Raw genomic sequence first — 24852 nt, 5'->3', positions numbered from 1 at the left:
AAACCCACACCTATACATCTACAGTCCCTCAATAACAGTTTGAAGCAACAAAAAACGTAAAAAGTAAAACCAACAAAAAGTGGTCACCTTGTGGTTGATCTTCGTACAACCCATATATTGACTGTATAAAGGCAAGATAAATAAAGCACAGTATATCACAGTATGTTCAAATTATTATTCTAGATCAAGGCCTAGAATGACAGGAGTCCATCTTCTTACCAACAGTGGTACTTTCAACTGTAACACAGCAGTCATATTTTCCATTGTAGAGACCGGTTTGATTCTTTGTTTCCGCTCAGCTATTGTAGGGGAGCTAGGCTTCATCCAATTAATAGTGATCATTTTTCTTGCAATCATTAATAAAATATGTAACTTGTAGCGATGGTCCTTAGAAAGCAAGTTTTCCAGTGTTTTCTCCAGTAGGAAAAGCAACGGGTCCAGAGGGAAATCCCTCCTGAAGATGTTGTCCACTTCCACTTCAATGTCTTTCCAGTATGTCTGTATCACAGAGCAGTCCCAGAATATGTGAGTATGATCCCCCACCATACCGCAGTTCCTCCAGCAGGTGTTAGGGGCATTGTTTTTATAATTGTTCCATTTCCCATTCATTTTTAATATGAAATGTGTTGTCCGAGGTTTCTCTCATAAGACTCTTATAGATACGTGATATTTCATGCTTTGTTGATACCACTTGTTGACTAATATGTATAAAATACTGTTCAACTTCATTTGGATTTCTTTTAAGACTGTCCCAGTCGGTGTGTTTTGTGATGTAGTGTCGTATTTGTAGGCATCTTTACAAGTCATTTGAGGGCAAGTCAAACTTTGCAATCATTTTCGCAACTTCAGGAAATGTGTTGTTTTCAAACAGCTGATTTTCAAACACCAACTCCTTAGAATTTTGTTTTGGATTTATTTTGATGAAGTCGAAGGTAAAATAGGTTAGACTATCAACTGATGTGTGCAGATCAAATAAATTACCTATGATTTGCAGTATTTAGACCTAAAAGCACGGATGCTTGATAACACAACAAAATAATGGCAAAGGACAAATGACACAAATCCATAGAAAACAAATCGATTGATTCAAGAGTATGTAGACTATTGTATTGTTCTACAAAGACATAAGCTTGGACATATAGCAACACAGCCATTGCTTAAAGTAAAAACAATATCATTTGACAGTCTATTTGGATATACACCGATCAGCAATAACATTATGACCACTGACAGGTGGGGTGAATAACACTGATAATCTATCAAAAGTGGTCCAAGGAAGGAAAAGCTGTGAACCGGTGACTGGGTCATGGGCGGCCAAGTCTCATTGACCCACATGGGAAGCGAAGGCTGGCCAGTGTGGTCCGAGCCAACAGACCAACTACTGTAGCTCAAATTGCTTAAAAAGTTAATGCTGGTACTGAAAGGTTTCAGAACACATATGGTGCTGCATAGCTGAAGACCAGTCAGGGTCCCCATGCTGACCCCTGTACCACTGCTGAAAGCGCCTACAATGGGTACGTGAGCATCAGAACTGGACCACAGAGAAATGGAAGAAATGTGTCTGTAAGAAGGCCAAACATTCAAGTGTATGTAAAGTTTTGATCAGAGCCATTTGGGCGATTTCTTTTATCATTATGATTTAAAAAGGAGCAAACAACTATGTAATAATGAATTGCTTGATCAGTCATATTTTCCAAATCAATGCCAAAATGTCACAATTTCGGCCAGGGTATGCAAACGTTTTTGTTGACAGTCGGGGAAATGTCCTCAGTGCATGATTTCCCTTGTTTTCCATCATACTGAGGACCTTTGGTCTATGTTCATTAACCTTGGGTCCTCACTCAGATAGTAAAACAGGTACACGCACGCACACACGCACACTGAATGCCTCCTTCTGTCTTGGTGTGTCAGCCCTGTGGATCGTGGTGATCCGGTTTCAGCAGGTCAGAGACTACGGTCACAACAGCAGGGTGAACATCGCCAGTATCATCCTGGGCTTCATCTCCTGCCTGGGCATCTCCCTCATCGGAAACTTCCAGGTATCATTTAGAGTCTCTAAACAGACGGGACAAAGGCAGATGCGGCTGAAGTTTCTCAGCATCATCCAAATACGGACCAAACACACAGACGGTTGACCTTGTCCTACCCTGAGAATTGACCAAATTCCTTTCACCCACCCTGCTCTCTTTTCTCTGTACTTCAAAGCAATCTGTAATGAAGGAGGTCCACTTATTGGGCGCGTTCCTGGCCTTTTTTGTGGGCCTGGCTTATTTCTGGCTGCAGGCGTGGCTTTGCTACAGAGCCCCGCCCTCAGACGACCATCGCTGGGTTGGAGGTCTTCGCCTAACCTTCTGTAGCATCAGCACCATCCTGGACATCGCCAGTATCCTTGCAGATCATTAGACCTGATGCCTTCAAAGGTACAAAGCAACTATCACCGCGTAGAATGCCAGCGGGTTTAATTGGCCATTTTAAAGATGATGTCACTTCAAACATAACCCCGACCACATCATCAGGAGCCATCTTGCAGTTAATCACATTGAAATGACATTCAGAAACATGGAAATGGCCTCACTGGCTCTATCCACATAAACATATACATTTAGATGGATATTAACGTATAGATCAGACATTTGCCGGTCATGTGCTCGTGTATGCTCCTTGACCAGCCTTTCCCTGTCCAGTGGTCACTCTCCATAACACCGGCTATAAATCTGGAGCAGCCATTTCTGAGTGGGCCTTGGTCATGTCTTTCTTCGTCCTGTTTGGTATCTTTGGGTGCGAGTTCCGTCACATCGACTGTCACCAGCTCACAGTGCAGAAACGAGGTCTGAAGACACTGAGCACCAATGGAGGAGATATCAGAATATGATGCTTCACAGTGTACTCAATAACCACAGATTTCCTGTTTATAGCTAAGCTTCCAAACACAAACATACACTGACTTTTGTGTTAGCGATATTTATTTAGGCCGACCAACATAACATAAAGTACTGAGAAAATGAATCTATTGCCTTAAAAGCAGTTTTAATATTAATCACATATTCTTAGTCAGATGAAGTCAAAGATCTCCTTAGTTACACCAGCTACAAAACAAAATCATTGAATAAATCAAGTACCTAACAAAAGTATACCCAAGTTTGACAGACAATTCACATCGCCCAGAGCATAATTACATCCCATTTCCACAAGTCTGGATTTACTTTCCTTCTGTTTTCTAGAAGCAAATAAATTCAGAAACTAATGATTTGGGCAGCGTACTGAAACACTGTTACAATACTGTCATATTGTTCTTAACTTTGATATTCTCATGGTTTAAATTGGTCCAAGAAGAAACCATCACTGACTCAATTGCTAGTGAAATACCCATCACCTTTAGGTTAGCACAATCAGGAAATCTTCTAGTAACACATCATAGCCAAATTGCCTGATCACAGCAATTCTCTGAGTAAACCTTAAGTACATTACACACAGAGTTGTGCTAAAAGTCTTAGGCTACCTAATAACATTTTTAAAAGTGTTTATTTGCTTGCAAAACTAGAGGTCCCTTCCTCAAGAAATAGAAGGAAATCCAGTGAAGTGCTTGCTCATTATCTGACAGAGTTATTTTGCAACGAGACATACACTTCTTACTTGAGAGAAAGTCTTAAACACTATGAAATTGTCATCAAATTAGCCTGTATCAAATCATTGTGGAAGACAGAACTTGTTAGGTCCTTGTCTGTTGGTTGCAGATCACCTATTATATGGAAGAGGAACTGAACCAAAGCAAGTTGTTAAAAATAAAAAGTAAGATAACCATGACAAGATTACAAAGTGGAGTAATGCATAGAAATAGGATGTACCGGATGGAGAAATCAATGACCTTTGAAAAACCTGCCCCAGGGGACGGATCTGGTTTGCTGCAAAGGAACGTGGTACATAACTAAATGGCTGGCTGAGTCCACCGTTGAGTCCTTGTCACATATCTAGACAATGGAACATTAATATTAAGTGCAAACACATATCCCAATAAAAATACTATATACAGAAGTTATACAAAAAGATCATTGGATAGCGGTTAAGGGCAGGTTGTGGAAGATTTTGTAAAAGTCTCATTACTGTTTTGGTTATTTTTCATATCAAATGTAATCTTACATTTGTAAATCATATTTTGCTAGGATTCCTAAACTGTATTTCGCTGTAATACACTTCTGTCTCGCACTGAGGTTGTACACTGATGTACACGTTGCTTGTAATAAATCATCTTGAGTAGATTTTATTGGATTCCTGAATTCATAGTTTACAGTATATTATGTTTTGTTATGTTTCTGGGAGAACTCACGGATTAACATAAATTAGTGGACCCAGAGTTTTCAACACATCAAGGTTTTTACAGATATTGCTTAGGGTTCTCAGCAAGGCAGTCTCTGGTTTCCAGAGGCACCTGTACTTTCTGCCAGAAGACCCCAGTGTGGTCCCCACTCAAGTAAGTGCTCCTCTTCAGAAGCCTCCTCATCCAGTGGTACAGGGAAAGCTGCAGGTCTCAGACCTCATCCTTCTGTTCATCAAACAGCTGGAAGCTGAAAAGACCAGAAGAGGTGGGCTGACCAGGGTTTCAGAGAACTGTGTTAAATAGAGACGAATGGGGAGCTATACCACCTGCAAGAATTCAGGGCCTCATAGACAACTATTACAAAAGACTGCACACTGTCATTGATGCTAAAGGGGGTATTAAGAATTAAGGGTATGCAGACTTTTGAACAGGGGCCAGTTCATTTTTTTCTTTGTTGCAATGTCTTGTTTTATGATTGTGCCATTCTGTTATGACCTACAGTTGAATGTGAATCCCATAAAAAATACAATGTTTTGCTTGCTCACTCATGTTTTCTTTAAATATATTATAATTCTCCAAGGGTATGCAATGTTCTGAGCACAACTGTACCTCTGATTGGAAATCAGCCCACCACCTCAAATGCATCTTAAACAACATGGAGCAAGTCTTCCTCCATCTGAGGAATGCCTGTCAACTCCAAAACATCTTTATCCTTGTTGAGAACTCCCCAGTGTCCCACTACTAGTTGCATTTAAACACATTTAATCCTATTTTAGAAGAGAAATCAAGATAAAAAGCTCTTGAAACACAAGCCCTTAGGCACTGCTCTAGTCTATTGCAAATTTAAGTAGCACAAAACTACATGGCAGGTTAAGACTACTATTTGAGGGATAATAGTAATTGATCAAGAGCATATTAATATTAGTTGCAAACACATTTCCTAATACATATTATCTATAAAGGATAAACAAATTGCATCAATTGTCCTTATATGATGCCATCAAGCTAACCAGACAGATTAGCAAAATCAATAAATGTATTGAACATTGATGATTTTTGATATTTTATATGGAAAAAACAATTGATATAATCTAGATTTCCTCTGTGGTTGGAACTGATATCTATATGTTCTTGGTAAAAAAAAGTATTAAGAAATGTGGTGGATCTGTCCAGAATGAATCAATTGGAAAATCGTTGTGGTTCCAACCCCTGATGACAGAAAACTTGTTGTTTTTCCAATTCAGTTTTCTCTGTTATGGCATCTCCACCCCGGTAAGGATGGGGTTCTCCTCAGCAGGGCAGTCTTTGGTCTCCAGGGCCATCCGTAGCTTATGCCAGAAGACCCCAGTGTGGTCCCCAGCTTTTGGCCAGCTCAAATAGGTGCTCTTCTTCACCAGCCTCCTCATCCGGTGGTAGGGAGACAGTTGCTGGTCTGGGATCTCCTCCAAAAATACCAGGATCAGCACGTCCTTCTGTTCATCAAACAGCCGGAAGCTGCAGAGACCAGAAGAGGTAGAGAAGAGGTGGGCTGACCTGGGTTTCAGAGACCTGTGTTAAATAGAGACTCATCATATGAACAGAAGTAACAGACCCACCTGGCCATCTGTATCTCTCTGGAGCACCACTCGCTCTCCAGGTATCGGTGGCTGATCACAGAGATGGTCTTCCTGCTCCCGTAGATGGCGTCTGTAATGTTATCAATTATTGATTTGCCTGCGGAACACAGTTGGAAATAAGCCCTTTGTCAAATTTCACCAGTTTGGGTACCTGAATGTACTGTATTATTATAGAAAACTATGGCTGTGTCGCTGCTGTCGTAGTTGTTTGGAGTTTAAAAATAATACAGTCTGTTTCATTTCAAATCCAAATTTCAGGGTGTTAACATATTATATAATGGGTACAACAACAGCACAGTTGCTCAGAATCAGAAAGAGATTTATTGCCAAGTAAGTTTCACAACAAACATGGAATTTGTTCTGGCCATTGTTACAAGGCGGGATGCACACCTGGCTGGAAGTCTCGGTGGTGCAGACACAGCTTCCATCCCTGCCCCTCCTCCAACTCCGGCAGCAGTTCCCCCTTGACCCAAGGCTCATCGTGGGCATTGTAGGAGATGAAGGCATCAAACTGATAAGGCACACAGTGCTTCTTCCGCTTGGCATCATATAGATAAGCCTGGAAGAGGTAGTAGGCATAGACCACCTGCCATCTAAGGAGATGGTAGATAAAGGCCCCCAGCAGGGTGAGAATGACCAGAGAAGCAGTGGAGATGTAGTAGAAGAAACCACTGTCTACAAAACAGGGGCGGGTGTCCAGGTCCAACAGTTTGGAACCCTTTAAATCCTTGGGATATTTGCAGAGATACTGGTACGCCTCAACCACTTGTGTTTGGCTGTTGCTTTTCGCCCACTGGATGAAAAAAGCATTGCTGCAATCACAGCTGAAAGGGTTACCTTGCACATCCAGAAATGTTAAGGCAGGGAGAGAAGAAAGCGATACTTCATTGTCCTTTTTGAATATGTTACGTTCCACCAGAAAGATGAAATCCAAAGACGGGAGTCCACATTCAGACATGTACAGTTTTTCTAGATTTGGAATTAGTTTAAACAATTTTAGAGAGTGCTCTGTAAAGTCATTTTTACTCAAATCATTCTTGCTGATATCAAGTGATATCAAGTTAGGGGTATGAGCAAATGTTTCTGGGTCTAGGGAATTAAAATGAAAATTCTGTGCACTTAATGTCAATAAAGATTTCAGACCTTGCAGATAATCAGACGGTAGATAAAATGTACTTTGATAGTCCATCACTAAATGTTCCAAAGATGACAGGTTAGAAAAGGGTGGGTTGATTTGAATATTGTTTTCCCTAAAGTCCTCAAAACCCATACTATTGTGTGATACATTGAGTGTTTTTAAGGCATTTAGGGCTGTAAGTGATTTTCCCAGATCAAGTATTCCACACGATGAAAGATCCAGGGTTGTAAGAGTTGCCAGATCCTCAAAGGCTCCTTTCATCAGGTAAATATCATTAAATGATAAATCCAGATGTTTCAGAGATGGTAAGTTTTCAAATTCCCCTTCAATACTTCTCAAGTAATTATGTTTCAAATTCAGGCTCTCTAAATTGACTAAACCCTTCTTGAAGGCACCATTTAAGGTGAATATTTTGTTATTATAAAGATACAGAATATTTAAAGCTCCCATGTCCTGGAAAAAACATTCTTCAATTATTGAGATGTAGTTTATTTGAAGATATAGTTCTGTAAGTCTTGTGAGATTGTCTAAATCTAAGCAGTCCAAGCGACTGATCATGTTTCCGCTTAGATTTAGGACTTCTAAAGTGGCCAGATTCTTTAAGACATTTGGTATGGAACGCAGCCTGTTACTTCGTAGTGAGAGGATTCTCAGATATTTCATTGACCTGAAAAATAACTCAGATAATTCTATAGTATCACTGTCTGATAAGTCCATTTCAGTCACCTGAGTGCATGATTGCAGCATGTCCTTGCTGATGTTGTTTTCTTTTAGGTGGACTGTCCTCAGTGTAGGTATATGACAGGCTTCATCCACCAGAGTCTTCAGCTTATACTCAACTTGATCATTTAATGTCAGGTTCACTAATGAGGAGTTGAGACTCCGAAGCACCATGCTCATCATCTCCGCAGACATGTGGATGTGGGACAAGTGTAGATCTGAGACGTTCCTTAGGAAGTGGCTGTCTGGAATATCCCAGTCCATGCTTCCGTTTTCATGTGGGCCACAGTACGAGAGGTGTAATGTCTGAAGGTCTGGAAAAACGTTGTCTGTGATGCTGAAGATTTTTAAAGTGTTATAAGATACGTCAAGCCTTCTCACACTTGTGGACTTTGATATTTTTGATGACTGAAAAGAGTCAAACAAGTTGCCACTAATATCCAATGTCTGCAGGTTTGGTAAGTGGAAGATTGGCGTAACATGTTCAATATCTCTCAGTCTGTTAATCTTTAAGACTGCTTCTTTTAACGAGTAGAGGGACTGAACAGATGAGCGGGTAATTGTTGTGATGTAGTTCTCAGACAGTGTTAACACCAAGAGGTTACCCAGGCCTTGAAACATGTGGCCTGACAGGCAGGTGAGTTTGTTCTCATCCAGATTCAACACCTGTAGAGCAACTAAGTCTGAAAAAGCCCCATCGTCAATATGAGAGATAATGTTGCTGCACATATTTAAGACTTTTAGGGTTGTTAGAAATTTCAAGTCAAATATTTTGATTTTGGAAATATAATTATAGGAAATGTCTAAGAATCTAACTTTTGATGGAATGTCGTTTGGTATGGATTCAAGATTCCTTTGACTACAGAGTACTTTCATGTTGATGGTGATATTACGTGTGTTTTCAATTGTGCAGTTTGTCAGCACATAACTGTTTACTCGATTGACAAAAAAACGGCAACACAGCAAAAAGCAAAGCGAGAATCTTATCTGAGATTGTGCTGACCAACTTCCTAATTCTGGCATGATCTTCATTTTTAATAGCAGTGGTTGTTTTGCCTCAGTTCCTTTTCCATTGAATTAGGTGGCCTGCGACCAACACACAGAGTCCCAAAAAGGAGGTCTTCCTCCTAAAGAAAATAGTGAAGAATCTGAGGTTAAAGATATGATAAAAGAAAAACCGGTGCACTCTCAGTGCTCATATTACATTGTTTCTGAATAAAAGCTCAGGTTTTAACAGTCAATCATCTGGGGCTGCATCTACATAGGCAACTGAATTACAGCTAAGTCAATGAAACTCAACAACGAATGGTCGGTGCCATGTCATTGATTAAGTGGTCAACTGACAAATAAGTAGTTATCTTATTTTGCAATACTAAAAACACATCAATCAATCAATCAAATGTATTTATAAAGCCCTTTTGACAACAGTAGTTGTCACAAAGTGCATTACAGAGACACCCGGGCTTAAACCCCAAGGAGCAAACAACAGTTGTGTTGAATTTCAGTGGCTAGGAAAACCTCCCTAAGAAGGCCGAATTTTAGGAAGAAACCCAGAGAGGACCCAGACTCAGAGGGGTGACCAGTCCTCTTCTGGCTGTGCCAGGTGAGATCTTAAGAGTCCAATTGGAATAATTAATAAATGCATGTGGGCTAAATCCAGAGTCTATTTAAATTTAGACTAGGTCAGAAGTATGACCAGGTGGACAAGGACTGGGACAGCACCGGGTCCCCCAACATACCCCCGTCCCTGAGAGGTGATATATTTTAGGCATCAGCTAAGTCAAATCTCTTGGAACGCACCCTTCGTATCAACATCCAATATTTCTATATTATTGTTAACAAGCTATTGTTTTGATACACAAGGCAATTTACACAATATTTTTCAGTTTCTCTGCAGGTTCCTGCTCCATAATGCTAGAGAAACTAAAACCAAATAAGTGTTGAACAACAGACAATAATGATGAGAACAATAAAAATGGCAGCAGGATACAGTATTAGCATCTGTTGGTTAAGTCTGTGGGTGAGTGTGTGTCGAGTTTATCAGAATGGCTAGCTTGCAGAGGTGATCAGATAGGTGAAATGTTCAAGTAAAAACTCTCTCTGCACCTATTAATAAGAGACCATAAGGCTGCTTGAACGACTGTAGGCTAGGAGCAGTGCGTGACTGGAGACAAAAGGGTCCTTGATAATGCTGAAGGCTTTTGTCAGGTATTAAGAAAGCATTTTTGGATTTAACTTCAGCTTGAATGTGGGAGATATGATTATGGATCAGACTTAACAGGCCAGACCAGAGGTTGGCAGCCGTTTTCCAGTGAAGTGCCAATTTACTATTCATCCTATAATTTCTACTAATTTGTGTGCCAGTTAGGATTTTCTTATGTGCATGTCTAACTGCCAGCCTGGCTTAACCAAACAGAAATACTGCACATATTTACCTGCATAGCATAAGGGAAGACTTAAAAGATATGGTTCAATATTTAATTTGCAGGCTACTTCATTATTTAAAAGGTCCGGTAAATTTCGGCTTTAACCAATGTAGGCAATCAATTTCTGGAAGTAATCTGGTCCGGATGGAAACAATATTTCTCACCAATAACAACACACTGCTAATTACATTTTCTTCCCAGTGTAAATTGTCTCATGTCTCGTGCCTTACCTTTGCCCGGCCATTCAGTAAAACAAATCTATATATTTTTTTGTCCCAAGTAACAATGAATGAGCAGACATTCGTTTTCTACACCGATGCTATTTTGGTGCTGAACTTTATTATAAAATTGCTAGCAATGTGAAGGCTTTTTGGGACCATTTAGGGTTTGATTTTGCATGGTTGGAAGAGACAGGTTGAATGGAACTAATTGCTGCTTCATAATTGAAAATAATCTCAATCAAGACTGAAATGTATTTAGAAACTAGAACCTTTCTGGGAAACCGATGCAATTTCTCCAGTTGCCTATAACTGAAATAAACTTGCTTCTATCTTTTGGAGAAAATGTATAAACTAAATATTAGCAATAGCAATGTCTTTCACTTGAGTAAATAACCATTTTAAAACGGAAGTCCCTGGAAACAGAGCTGAATGAGCTACAATAATATAACTTCACCATAGTAGAAACTACAGTTCAATGTCAAAAGTCTGGGTAAGCCTACCCAGAAATCAATGTGTAGAAATATTATCAGCACAAATAATTTTGTTAAATATCAGTCAATTATTTGTTTTAAACAAAGAAATGTAGATAACAAATTAAACTACCAAGCTAAAACCTAATCATTTAACAAAACTATAAAACAGGCATTATTGTTACTTACAGTCCAGAGAAGAGTGCACTGGTCTCTTTTAGCAGATCAGTAGCAATATAGGAAAGATAACCTCTTTATATCAATGGACAAAATCAGCAAATTAGCAATCACCACACCTTTTTTAAAGACAACTCACATTTATACTCAGTTTTCCTTCTCTTTTTTACTTTCATCTGACTATATGTCTCTTGAACATGAGCATTATGTCTTCTGTACAGAATAAAATGTGGGGGTCTGGATTCTGTGTTTTGGTTCTGCAAACACAGCTCACATTTTTGGAACAATGAAAACGGCAAGGTATTGTTGCCATGGCTGAATGATTTGACTCTTGTTGCCAATATCAGACCACTCTACTAAGGGAGATAATTTCTCAAAGGGCAATTTCACCAGAGCTCACCTTCTAAATGTACTAATTACTAAGATTAGCAATGATACATTTGTGGCATAAAACACAACATATCCTCAACACAATCTAGTTTGAATTTGAATAAAAAAAGGCTCCTTTGCATTATATGTAACTGTAACAGATTTTACAAACAAGCTCTAGAGATTATGGATCCATTTCTCCCGCTTATACTATATCAGTAATTTACTGTATATAATTAATACACATTTACCAGTTGAAATAAAGTTTCCAAAGATAATTTCCTTCCGAGAAAGTGAATTCACTGCTTTCCCAACAGATTACATAAAGGGCAACTGCACTGCTTTGATTCATCGTATCAGTCCATAGCTTTAGGCTGCAAAGTTTATAGCCTAGCCAAAGGGTATTAGGTAACCTGAACACCACAACACCACCCTAGAAAGAGCAGGGCAGGATGGGGTTCTACTCATTAGGGCAGGATGGGGTTCTACTCATTAGGGCAGGATGGGGTTCTACTCATTAGGGCAGGATGGGGTTCTCCTCATTAGGGCAGCAAGGAGTGAAGGGAGAGAAGACAGCATTACTTAATTGTTCTTTGGGAATGTTTTATTTTCAACTGGGAAGCGAAAATTCAAAGACAGAATTCCACATTTCCAGTAGACATGTAGTTTTTCTATACTTGGAAATAGGTGATACCATTTTAGAGAGGGCTGTGATAAAAAAAAAAATCCTTACTCGTATTAAGTGACATCTTAGGAGTGTGAACAAATGTTTCAGGGTATACTGATATCAAATCATACAAAAACTTTAGCTGCAGTTAACGTCAAAAAAGATTTCAGACCTTGTAGATAGTTGGTTTCAGATGTGGTAATGGTAGATGCATATTCAATGTTTTTCACTACATTTTCCAAACATGACAGGTTAGAAAGGGGTGGGTTGATTTGGAAATGAAAATCACTAATGAGATCAAACATATGATTAAACGATACATTGAGAGTTGTTAAGGCTGTTAGCGGTATACATTAATTTTCCAGGGAAGGTCATCTTAACAATGATATATCCAGGGCTGTAAGATCGGCAAGCCTCTTAAGGGATTCATTTCATTAAAAGATCAATTAAAACGTTTCAGTGACTGTACGTTTTAAAAATCTCCTCTGATATCATGTACGTAATTGTGTTGCAAATTCAAGTTTTCAGGTTTGACTAAACCTTCCATGAAAGCACCATCAAAACAAAAAAATGTGTTACTTTGAGGATATAAATAATTTGAACTCTGGCTGTATCAACTGTCATTTCGGGCAGGTTATTTGGACGCTGCCACAAATGAAAAGCAACGCGACGTCCTCCATTGTAAAAAAAAAAATCCCCCAGACCAATGAAATTCTTGCGTTGTTTTAACATTCCCAAGTCTCACAACAGAATCAACACACGTACGCAATTTTTTATTGTCTTTTATTTTCCTACGCTTCAGCATGTCATGATGACCTTTCTTTAACGGGATTCACATTCACAGCTGTTGTTTCAAAGCTCCAGCTCAATCTTCACATCCATCTTGGCCTTGTAGGGCTCCAGCAGAGGGCGCACCTCCTCAGAGAGGAACCTGGCCACCTTAGAGAACAGAGAGATGAAGTGTGTTCGTGTATCAGTGAGTGATTCAGTGGTACCTCAAAATGATAGCACAATACTCTCAGTTGGTGAAAAACTATGATGATGGGAGGGGGTCTATTGTACCTGCTGGGGGGCGCGGCCAACAAAAGTCTTGGGGTCCAGGATGTTGTCCAGATGACCCGGTATGGGAGCAAAGTAAGAGTCGGCCTGGACCCTGGACAGGAGGTCGTTGTCACCTCCCTCCTGTTTAACCACGGCTGCAGCCTGCTGGGACAGCACACGGATCTTCTCATGGCAGTCCTGGAGAAGAACACAGGCATGGGATGAAGGGCTGTTACTGTGGGAGAACACAGGCATGGGATGAAGGGCTATTACTGTGGGAGAACACAGGCATGGGATGAAGGGCTGTTACTGTGGGAGAACACAGGCATGGGATGAAGGGCTGTTACTGTGGGAGAACACGGGCATGGAATGAAGGGCTGTTACTGTGGGAGAACACAGGCATGGGATGAAAGGCTGTTACTGTGGGAGAACACAGGCAGGAGAGGGACAGTTACAATGTGATAAGACAGGCAGTAGAGGGACTGTTACTCTGTGATGTGGTCCTGCTGTTCTAGAAGGTTTAATAAGGATGTTTCCCTGCTGTTCTAGAAGGTTTAATAAGGATGTTTCCCTGCTGTTCTAGAAGGTTTAATAAGGATGTTGCCCTGCTGTTCTAGAAGGTTTAATAAGGATGTTGCCCTGCTGTTCTAGAAGGTTTAATAAGGATGTTGCCCTGCTGTTCTAGAAGTTTTAATAAGGATGTTGCCCTGCTGTTCTAGAAGGTTTAATAAGGATGTTGCCCTGCTGTTCTAGAAGGTTTAATAAGGATGTTTCCCTGCTGTTCTAGAAGGTTTAATAAGGATGTTGCCCTGCTGTTCTAGAAGGTTTAATAAGGATGTTTCCCTGTTGTTCTAGAAGGTTTAATAAGGATGTTGCCCTGCTGTTCTAGAAGGTTTAATAAGGATATTTCCCTGCTGTTCTAGAAGGTTTATTAAGGATGTTGCCCTGCTGTTCTAGAAGGTTTAATAAGGATGTTTCCCTGCTGTTCTAGAAGGTTTAATAAGGATGTTGCCCTGTTGTTCTAGAAGGTTTAATAAGGATTTTGTTCTGCTGGTCTCGAAAGATTAATAATGATGTTGTCCAACTGTAGAAGGTGTACCTGTCTGTTGCCTCCAGTCTTCACCATAGACATTATGATGTTCTCTGTAGCCATGAAGGGCAGCTCCTGACGGATGTGTCTCTCTATAACCTGAGGTAGAAAGACAGAGTGAGAGAGAGACAGAGAGAGAGAGAGAGAGAGACAGAGAGAGAGAGAGAGAGAGAGAGAGAGAAATAAACAGAGAGAGTGAGAGAGAGAGCACGAGAGAGAGAGACCAAAATCCAAACCCATTTAACACTAGAACCGCCAGGCCTTTCAGGCTCCCAGAATTTGTGTGTGTTGGACTTATGTAACATTTGAATATAATTATTATTTAATTTTTTTAAACTTTATTGGCCATGTTAAACATTACAGGCAATTTTACAATCCAAACAAAAACCCACACCTATACATCTACAGTCCCTCAATAACAGTTTGAAGCAACAAAAAATGTAAAAAGTAAAACCAACAAAAAGTGGTCACCTTGTGGTTGATCTTCGTACAACCCATATATTGACTGTATAAAGGCAAGATAAATAAAGCACAGTATATCACAGTATGTTCAAATTATTATTCTAGATCAAGGCCTAGAATGACAGGAGTCCATCTTCTTACCAACAGTGGTACTTTCAACTGTAACACAGCAGTCATATTTTCCACTGTATAGACCGGTTTGATTCTTTGTTTCCGCTCAGCTATTGTAGGGGAGCTAGGCTTCATCCAATTAATAGTGATAATTTTTCTTGCAATCATTAATAAAATATGTAACTTGTAGCGATGGTCCTTAGAAAGCAAGTTTTCCAGTGTTTTCTCCAGTAGGAAAAGCAAAGGATCCAGAGGGAAATCCCTCCTGAAGATGTTGTCCACTTCCACTTCAATGTCTTTCCAGTATGTCTGTATCACAGAGCAGTCCCAGAATATGTGAGTATGATCCCCCACCATACCGCAGTTCCTCCAGCAGGTGTTAGGGGCATTGTTTTTATAATTGTTCCATTTCCCATTCATTTTTAATATGAAATGTGTTGTCCGAGGTTTCTCTCATAAGACTCTTATAGATACGTGATATTTCATGCTTTGTTGATACCACTTGTTGACTAATATGTATAAAATACTGTTCAACTTCATTTGGATTTCTTTTAAGGCTGTCCCAGTCGGTGTGTTTTGTGATGTAGTGTCGTATTTGTAGGCATCTATACAAGTCATTTGAGGGCAAGTCAAACTTTTGCAATCATTTTCGCAACTTCAGGAAATGTGTTGTTTTCAAACAGCTGATTTTCAAACACCAACTCCTTAGAATTTTGTTTTGGATTTATTTTGATGAAGTCGAAGGTAAAATAGGTTAGACTATCAACTGATGTGTGCAGATCAAATAAATTACCTATGATTTGCAGTATTTAGACCTAAAAGCACGGATGCTTGATAACACAACAAAATAATGGCAAAGGACAAATGACACAAATCCATAGAAAACAAATCGATTGATTCAAGAGTGTGTAGACTATTGTATTGTTCTACAAAGACATAAGCTTGGACATATAGCAACACAGCCATTGCTTAAAGTAAAAACAATATCATTTGACAGTCTATTTGGATATACACCGATCAGCAATAACATTATGACCACTGACAGGTGGGGTGAATAACACTGATAATCTATCAAAAGTGGTCCAAGGAAGGAAAAGCTGTGAACCGGTGACTGGGTCATGGGCGGCCAAGTCTCATTGACCCACATGGGAAGCGAAGGCTGGCCAGTGTGGTCCGAGCCAACAGACCAACTACTGTAGCTCAAATTGCTTAAAAAGTTAATGCTGGTACTGAAAGGTTTCAGAACACATATGGTGCTGCATAGCTGAAGACCAGTCAGGGTCCCCATGCTGACCCCTGTACCACTGCTGAAAGCGCCTACAATGGGTACGTGAGCATCAGAACTGGACCACAGAGAAATGGAAGAAATGTGTCTGTAAGAAGGCCAAACATTCAAGTGTATGTAAAGTTTTGATCAGAGCCATTTGGGCGATTTCTTTTATCATTATGATTTAAAAAGGAGCAAACAACTATGTAATAATGAATTGCTTGATCAGTCATATTTTCCAAATCAATGCCAAAATGTCACAATTTCGGCCAGGGTATGCAAACGTTTTTGTTGACAGTCGGGGAAATGTCCTCAGTGCATGATTTCCCTTGTTTTCCATCATACTGAGGACCTTTGGTCTATGTTCATTAACCTTGGGTCCTCACTCAGATAGTAAAACAGGTACACGCACGCACACACGCACACTGAATGCCTCCTTCTGTCTTGGTGTGTCAGCCCTGTGGATCGTGGTGATCCGGTTTCAGCAGGTCAGAGACTACGGTCACAACAGCAGGGTGAACATCGCCAGTATCATCCTGGGCTTCATCTCCTGCCTGGGCATCTCCCTCATCGGAAACTTCCAGGTATCATTTAGAGTCTCTAAACAGACGGGACAAAGGCAGATGCGGCTGAAGTTTCTCAGCATCATCCAAATACGGACCAAACACACAGACGGTTGACCTTGTCCTACCCTGAGAATTGACCAAATTCCTTTCACCCACCCTGCTCTCTTTTCTCTGTACTTCAAAGCAATCTGTAATGAAGGAGGTCCACTTATTGGGCGCGTTCCTGGCCTTTTTTGTGGGCCTGGCTTATTTCTGGCTGCAGGCGTGGCTTTGCTACAGAGCCCCGCCCTCAGACGACCATCGCTGGGTTGGAGGTCTTCGCCTAACCTTCTGTAGCATCAGCACCATCCTGGACATCGCCAGTATCCTTGCAGATCATTAGACCTGATGCCTTCAAAGGTACAAAGCAACTATCACCGCGTAGAATGCCAGCGGGTTTAATTGGCCATTTTAAAGATGATGTCACTTCAAACATAACCCCGACCACGTCATCAGGAGCCATCTTGCAGTTAATCACATTGAAATGACATTCAGAAACATGGAAATGGCCTCACTGGCTCTATCCACATAAACATATACATTTAGATGGATATTAACGTATAGATCAGACATTTGCCGGTCATGTGCTCGTGTATGCTCCTTGACCAGCCTTTCCCTGTCCAGTGGTCACTCTCCATAACACCGGCTATAAATCTGGAGCAGCCATTTCTGAGTGGGCCTTGGTCATGTCCTTCTTCGTCCTGTTTGGTATCTTTGGGTGCGAGTTCCGTCACATCGACTGTCACCAGCTCACAGTGCAGAAACGAGGTCTGAAGACACTGAGCACCAATGGAGGAGATATCAGAATATGATGCTTCACAGTGTACTCAATAACCACAGATTTCCTGTTTATAGCTAAGCTTCCAAACACAAACATACACTGACTTTTGTGTTAGCGATATTTATTTAGGCCGACCAACATAACATAAAGTACTGAGAAAATGAATATATTGCCTTAAAAGCAGTTTTAATATCAATCACATATTCTTAGTCAGATGTAGTCTAAGATCTCTTTAGTTACACCAGCTACAAAACGAAATCATTGAATAAATCAAGTACCTAACAAAAGTATACCCAAGATTGACAGACAATTCACATCGCCCAGAGCTTAATTACATCCCGTTTCCACAAGTCTGGATTTACTTTCCTTCTGTTTTCTTGAAGCAAATTAATTCAGAAACTAATGATTTGGGCAGCGTACTGAAACACTGTTACAATACTGTCATATTGTTCTTAACTTTGATATTCTCATGGGTTAAATTGGTCCGAGAAGAAACCATCACTGACTCAATTGCTAGTGAAATACCCATCACCTTCAGGTTAGCACAATCAGGAAATCTTCTAGTAACACATCATAGCCAAATTGTCTGATCACAGCAATTCTCTGAGTAAACCTTAAGTACATTACACACAGAGTTGTGCTAAAAGTCTTAGGCTACCTAATAACATTTTTAAAAGTGTTTATTTGCTTGTAAAACTAGAGGTCCCTTCCTCAAGAAATAGAAGGAAATCCAGTGAACGGCTTGCTCATTATCTGACAGTCATTTTGCAACGAGACATACACTTCTTACTTGAGAGAAAGTCTTAAACACTATGAAATTGTCATCAAATTAGCCTGTATCAAATCCTTGTGGAAGACAGAACTTGTTAGGTCCTTGTCTGTTGGTTGCAGATCACCTATTATGTGGAAGAGGAACTGAACCAAAGCAAGTTTTTAATAATAAAAAGTAAGATAACCATGACAAGATTACAAAGTGGAGTAATGCATAGAAATAGGATGTACCGGATGGAGAAATCAATGACCTTTGAAAAACCTGCCCCAGGGGACGGATCTGGTTTGCTGCAAAGGAACGTGGTACATAACTAAATGGCTGGCTGAGTCCACCGTAGAGACCTTGTCACATATCTAGACAATGGAACATTAATATTAAGTGCAAACACATATCCTAATAAAAATACTATATACATAAGTTATACAAAAAGATCATTGGATAGCGGTTAAGGGCAGGTTGTGGAAGATTTTGTAAAAGTCTCATTACTGTTTTGGTTATTTTTCATATCAAATGTAATCTTACATTTGTAATTCATATTATGCTACGATTCCTAAACTGTATTTCGCTGTAATACACTTCTGTCTCGCACTGAGGTTGTACACTGATGTACACGTTGCTTGTAATAAATCATCTTGAGTAGATTTTATTGGATTCCTGAATTCATAGTTTACAGTATATTATGTTTTGTTATGTTTCTGGGAGAACTCACGGATTAACATAAATTAGGGGACCCAGAGTTTTGAACACATCAAGGTTTTTACAGATATTGCTTAGGGTTTTCAGCAAGACAGTCTCTGGTTTCCAGAGGCACCTGTACTTTCTGCCAGAAGACCCCAGTGTGGTCCCCACTCAAGTAAGTGCTCCTCTTCAGAAGCCTCCTCATCCAGTGGTACAGGGAAAGCTGCAGGTCTCAGACCTCATCCTTCTGTTCATCAAACAGCTGGAAGCTGAAGAGACCAGAAGAGGTGGGCTGACCAGGGTTTCAGAGAACTGTGTTAAATAGAGACGAATGGGGAGCTATACCACCTGCAAGAATTCAGGGCCTCATAGACAACTATTACAAAAGACTGCACACTGTCATTGATGCTAAAGGGGGTATTAAGAATTAAGGGTATAAAAAGCTCTTAAAACACCAGCCCTTAGGCACTGCTCTAGTCTATTGCAAATGTAAGTAGCACAAAACTACATGGCAGGTTAAGACTACTATTTGAGGGCGAATAGTAATTGATCAAGAGCATATTAATATTAGTTGCAAACACATTTCCTAATACATATTATCTATAAAGGATAAACAAATTGCATCAATTGTCCTTATATGATGCCATCAAGCTAACCAGACAGATTAGCAAAATCTAGAAATGTATTGAACATTGATGATTTTTGATATTTTATATGGAAAAACAATTGATATAATCTAGATTTCCTCTGTGGTTGGAACTGGTATCTATATGTTCCTGGTAAAAAAAAGTATTAAGAAATGTGGTGGATCTGTCCAGACTGAATCAATTGGAAAATCGTTGTGGTTCCAACCCCTGATGACAGAAAACTAGTTGTTTTTCCAATCCAGTTTTCTCTGTTATGGCATCTCCACTCCGGTAAGGATGGGGTTCTCCTCAGCAGGGCAGTCTTTGGTCTCCAGGGCCATCCGTAGCTTATGCCAGAAGACCCCAGTGTGGTCCCCAGCTTTTGGCCAGCTCAAATAGGTGCTCTTCTTCACCAGCCTCCTCATCCGGTGGTAGGGAGACAGTTGCTGGTCTGGGATCTCCTCCAGAAATACCAGGATCAGCACGTCCTTCTGTTCATCAAACAGCCGGAAGCTGCAGAGACCAGAAGAGGTAGAGAAGAGGTGGGCTGACCTGGGTTTCAGAGACCTGTGTTAAATAGAGACTCATCATATGAACAGAAGTAACAGACCCACCTGGGCATCTGTATCTCTCTGGAGCACCACTCGCTCTCCAGGTATCGGTGGCTGATCACAGAGATGGTCTTCCTGCTCCCGTAGATGGCGTCTGTAATGTTATCAATTATTGATTTGCCTGCGGAACACAGTTGGAAATAAGCCCTTTGTCAAATTTCACCAGTTTGGGTACCTGAATGTACTGTATTATTATAGAAAACTATGGCTGTGTCGCTGCTGTCGTAGTTGTTTGGAGTTTAAAAATAATACAGTCTGTTTCATTTCAAATCCAAATTTCAGGGTGTTAACATATTATATAATGGGTACAACAACAGCACAGTTGCTCAGAATCAGAAAGAGATTTATTGCCAAGTAAGTTTCACAACAAACATGGAATTTGTTCTGGCCATTGTTACAAGGCGGGATGCACACCTGGCTGGAAGTCTCGGTGGTGCAGACACAGCTTCCATCCCTGCCCCTCCTCCAACTCCGGCAGCAGTTCCCCCTTGACCCAAGGCTCATCGTGGGCATTGTAGGAGATGAAGGCATCAAACTGATAAGGCACACAGTGCTTCTTCCGCTTGGCATCATATAGATAAGCCTGGAAGAGGTAGTAGGCATAGACCACCTGCCATCTAAGGAGATGGTAGATAAAGGCCCCCAGCAGGGTGAGAATGACCAGAGAAGCAGTGGAGATGTAGTAGAAGAAACCACTGTCTACAAAACAGGGGCGTGTGTCCAGGTCCAACAGTTTGGAACCCTTTAAATCCTTGGGATATTTGCAGAGATACTGATACGCCTCAACCACTTGTGTTTGGCTGTTGCTTTTCACCCACTGGATGAAAAAAGCATTGCTGCAATCACAGCTGAAAGGGTTACCTTGCACATCCAGAAATGTTAAGGCAGGGAGAGAAGAAAGCGATACTTCATTGTCCTTTTTGAATATGTTACGTTCCACCAGAAAGATGAAATCCAAAGACGGGAGTCCACATTCAGACATGTACAGTTTTTCTAGATTTGGAATTAGTTTAAACAATTTTAGAGAGTGCTCTAAGTCATTTTTACTCAAATCATTCTTGCTGATATCAAGTGATATCAGGTTAGGGGTATGAGCAAATGTTTCTGGGTCTAGATAATTAAAATGAAAATTCTGTGCACTTAATGTCAATAAAGATTTCAGACCTTGCAGATAATCAGACGGTAGATAAGATGTACTTTGATAGTCCATCACTAAATGTTCCAAAGATGACAGGTTAGAAAAGGGTGGGTTGATTTGAATATTGTTTTCCCTATAGTTCTCAAAAACCATACTATTGTGTGATACATTGAGTGTTTTTAAGGCATTTAGGGCTGTAAGTGATTTTCCCAGATAATGTAATCTACACGATGAAAGATCCAGGGTTGTAAGAGTTGCCAGACCCTTAAAGGCTCTTTCCATCAGGTAAATATCATTAAATGATAAATCCAGATGTTTCAGAGATGGTAAGTTTTCAAATTCCCCTTCAATACTTCTCAAGTAATTATGTTTCAAATTCAGGCTCTCTAAATTGACTAAACCCTTCTTGAAGGCACCATTTAAGGTGAGTATTTTGTTATCATGAAGATCCAGAATCTTTAAAGCTCCCATGTCCTGGAAAAAACATTCTTCAATTATTGAGATGTCGTTTATTTCAAGATATAGTTCTGTAAGTCTTGTGAGATTGTCTAAATCTAAGCAGTCCAATCGACTGATCATGTTTCCGCTTAGATCTAAGACTTCTAAAGTGGCCAGATTCTTTAAGACATTTGGTATGAAAAGCAGCTTGTTACTTTGTAGTGAGAGGATTCTCAGATATTTCATTGACCTGAAAAATAACTCAGATAATTCTATAGTATCACTGCCTGATAAGTCCATTTCAGTCACCTGAGTGCATGATTGCAGCATGTCCTTGCTGATGTTGTTTTCTTTTAGGTGGACTGTCCTCAGTGTAGGTATATGACAGGCTTCATCCACCAGAGTCTTCAACTTATACTCAACTTGATTATTCAATGTCAGGTTCACTAATGAGGAGTTGAGACTCCGAAGCAGCATGCTCATCATCTCCGCAGACATGTGGATGTGGGACAAGTGTAGATCTGAGACGTTTCTCAGGAAGTGGCTGTCTGGAACATCCCAGTCCATGCTTCCGTTTTCATGTGGGCCACAGTACGAGAGGTGTAATGTCTGAAGGTCTGGAAAAACGTTGTCTGTGATGCTGAAGATTTTTAAAGTGTTATAAGATACGTCAAGCCTTCTCACACTTGTGGACTTTGATATTTTTGATGACTGAAAAGAGTCAAACAAGTTGTCACTAATATCCAATGTCTGCAGGTTTGGTAAGTGGAAGATGGGCGTAACATGTTCAATATCTCTCAGTCTGTTAATCTTTAAGACTGCTTCTTTTAACGAGTAGAGGGACTGAACAGATGAGCGGGTAATGGTTGTGATGTAGTTCTCAGACAGTGTTAACACTAAGAGGTTACCCAGGCCTTGAAACATGTGGCCTGACAGGCAGGTGAGTTTGTTCTTATCCAGATTCAACACCTGTAGAGCAACTAAGTCTGAAAAAGCCCCATCGTCAATATGAGAGATAATGTTGCTGCACATATTTAAGACTTTTAGGGTTGTTAGAAATTTCAAGTCAAATATTTTGATTTTGGAAATATAATTATAGGAAATGTCTAAGAATCTAACTTTTGATGGAATGTCGTTTGGTATGGATTCAAGATTCCTTTGACTACAGAGTACTTTCATGTTGATGGTGATATTACGTGTGTTTTCAATTGTGCAGTTTGTCAGCACATAACTGTTTACTCGATTGACAAAAAAACGGCAACACAGCAAAAAGCAAAGCGAGAATCTTATCTGAGATTGTGCTGACCAACTTCCTAATTCTGGCATGATCTTCATTTTTAATAGCAGTGGTTGTTTTGCCTCAGTTCCTTTTCCATTGAATAAGGTGGCCTGCGACCAACACACAGAGTCCCAAAAAGGAGGTCTTCCTCCTAAAGAAAATAGTGAAGAATCTGAGGTTAAAGATATGATAAAAGAAAAACCGGTGCACTCTCAGTGCTCATATTACATTGTTTCTGAATAAAAGCTCAGGTTTTAACAGTCAATCATCTGGGGCTGCATCTACATAGGCAACTGAATTACAGCTAAGTCAATGAAACTCAACAACAAATGGTCGGTGCCATGTCATTGATTAAGTGGTCAACTGACAAATAAGTAGTTATCTTATTTTGCAATACTAAAAACACATCAATCAATCAATCAAATGTATTTATAAAGCCCTTTTGACAACAGTAGTTGTCACAAAGTGCTTTACAGAGACACCCGGGCTTAAACCCCAAGGAGCAAACAACAGTTGTGTTGAATTTCAGTGGCTAGGAAAACCTCCCTAAGAAGGCCAAATTTTAGGAAGAAACCCAGAGAGGACCCAGACTCAGAGGGGTGACCAGTCCTCTTCTGGCTGTGCCAGGTGAGATCTTAAGAGTCCAATTGGAATAATTAATAAATGCATGTGGGCTAAATCCAGAGTCTATTTAAATTTAGACTAGGTCAGAAGTATGACCAGGTGGACAAGGACTGGGACAGCACCGGGCCCCCCAACATACCCCCGTCCCTGAGAGGTGATATATTTTAGGCATCAGCTAAGTCAAATCTCTTGGAACGCACCCTTCGTATCAACATCCAATATTTCTATATTATTGTTAACAAGCTATTGTTTTGATACACAAGGCAATTTACACATTATTTTTCAGGTTCTCTGCAGGTTCCTGCTCCATAATGCTAGAGAAACTAAAATCAAATAAGTGTTGAACAACAGACAATAATGATGAGAACAATAAAAATGGCAGCAGGATACAGTATTAGCATTTGGTGGTTAAGTCTGTGGGTGAGTGTGTGTCGAGTTTATCAGAATGGCTAGCTTGCAGAGGTGATCAGATAGGTGAAATGTTCAAGTAAAAACTCTCTCTGCACCTATTAATAAGAGACCATCAGGCTGCTTGAACGACAATTTACTATTCATCGTATAATTTCTACTAATTTGTGTGCCAGTTAGGATTTTCTTATGTGCATGTCTAACTGCCAGCCTGGCTAAACCAAACAGAAATACTCCACATATTTACCTGCATAGCATAAGGGAAGACTTAAAAGATATGCTTCAATATTTATTTTGCAGGCTACTTCATTATTTTAAAGGTCCGGTAAATTTCTGCTTTAACCAATGTAGGGAATCAATTTCTGGAAGTAATCTGGTCCGGATGGAAACAATATTTCTCACCAATAACAACACACTGCTAATTACATTTTCTTCCCAGTGTAAATTGTCTCATGTCTCATGCCTTACCTTTGCCCGGCCATTCAGTAAAACAAATCTATATCTTTTTTTGTCCAAGTAACAATGAATGAGCAGACATTCGTTTTCTACACCGATGCTATTTTGGTGCTGAACTTTATTATAAAATGGCTAGCAATGTGAAGGCTTTTTGGGACCATTTAGGGTTTGATTTTGCATGGTTGGAAGAGACAGGTTGAATGGAACTAATTGCTGCTTCATAATTGAAAATAATCTCAATCAAGACTGAAATGTATTTAGAAACTAGAACCTTTCTGGGAAACCGATGCAATTTCACCAGTTGCCTATAACTGAAATAAACTTGCTTCTATCTTTTGGAGAAAAT

At 40.0% G+C, this 24852-nt stretch overlaps 5 protein-coding genes across 5 annotated transcripts; 2 read left to right on the top strand and 3 right to left on the bottom strand.

The window, feature by feature from the left end:
* The first annotated feature begins 494 nt into the window (after nt 1–494).
* Nucleotides 495–2893, top strand: LOC114840184 (modulator of macroautophagy TMEM150B-like). Its single transcript, XM_029123025.2, has 4 exons — nt 495–525; nt 1846–2039; nt 2206–2383; nt 2685–2893. Exons 1-4 carry the CDS (start codon nt 495–497, stop codon nt 2870–2872), a joined length of 591 nt encoding a protein of 196 aa, XP_028978858.1. The 3' UTR covers nt 2873–2893.
* A 2630-nt stretch (nt 2894–5523) lies between these two features.
* Nucleotides 5524–10459, bottom strand: LOC114840185 (toll-like receptor 13). Its single transcript, XM_034295141.1, has 4 exons — nt 10446–10459; nt 6322–8717; nt 5911–6028; nt 5524–5809 (listed from the first exon to the last, which is right to left on the bottom strand). The coding sequence occupies exons 1-4, from the start codon at nt 10457–10459 to the stop codon at nt 5569–5571; spliced, it is 2769 nt and encodes a 922-aa protein (XP_034151032.1). The 3' UTR covers nt 5524–5568.
* A 2426-nt stretch (nt 10460–12885) lies between these two features.
* LOC114840330 (adenylosuccinate lyase-like) lies at nt 12886–14366 on the bottom strand. The gene is made up of 3 exons (XM_029123399.2): nt 14260–14366; nt 13182–13358; nt 12886–13058 (listed from the first exon to the last, which is right to left on the bottom strand). Exons 1-3 carry the CDS (start codon nt 14311–14313, stop codon nt 12972–12974), a joined length of 318 nt encoding a protein of 105 aa, XP_028979232.1. The 5' UTR covers nt 14314–14366; the 3' UTR covers nt 12886–12971.
* Nucleotides 14367–15128: 762 nt separating this feature from the next.
* LOC114840186 (modulator of macroautophagy TMEM150B-like) lies at nt 15129–17528 on the top strand. Its single transcript, XM_034295140.1, has 4 exons — nt 15129–15159; nt 16547–16674; nt 16841–17018; nt 17320–17528. The coding sequence occupies exons 1-4, from the start codon at nt 15129–15131 to the stop codon at nt 17505–17507; spliced, it is 525 nt and encodes a 174-aa protein (XP_034151031.1). The 3' UTR covers nt 17508–17528.
* A 2296-nt stretch (nt 17529–19824) lies between these two features.
* LOC114840187 (toll-like receptor 13) lies at nt 19825–22918 on the bottom strand. Its single transcript, XM_034295139.1, has 4 exons — nt 22002–22918; nt 20578–21953; nt 20167–20284; nt 19825–20065 (listed from the first exon to the last, which is right to left on the bottom strand). Exons 1-4 carry the CDS (start codon nt 22916–22918, stop codon nt 19825–19827), a joined length of 2652 nt encoding a protein of 883 aa, XP_034151030.1.
* Between the last annotated feature and the right edge of the window lie 1934 nt (nt 22919–24852).

This window comes from Esox lucius, chromosome 11, assembly GCF_011004845.1.
Source record: "Esox lucius isolate fEsoLuc1 chromosome 11, fEsoLuc1.pri, whole genome shotgun sequence".
Classification (NCBI taxonomy): Eukaryota; Metazoa; Chordata; class Actinopteri; order Esociformes; family Esocidae; genus Esox; species Esox lucius.
This window is presented reverse-complemented; position numbering and strand designations above follow the sequence as displayed.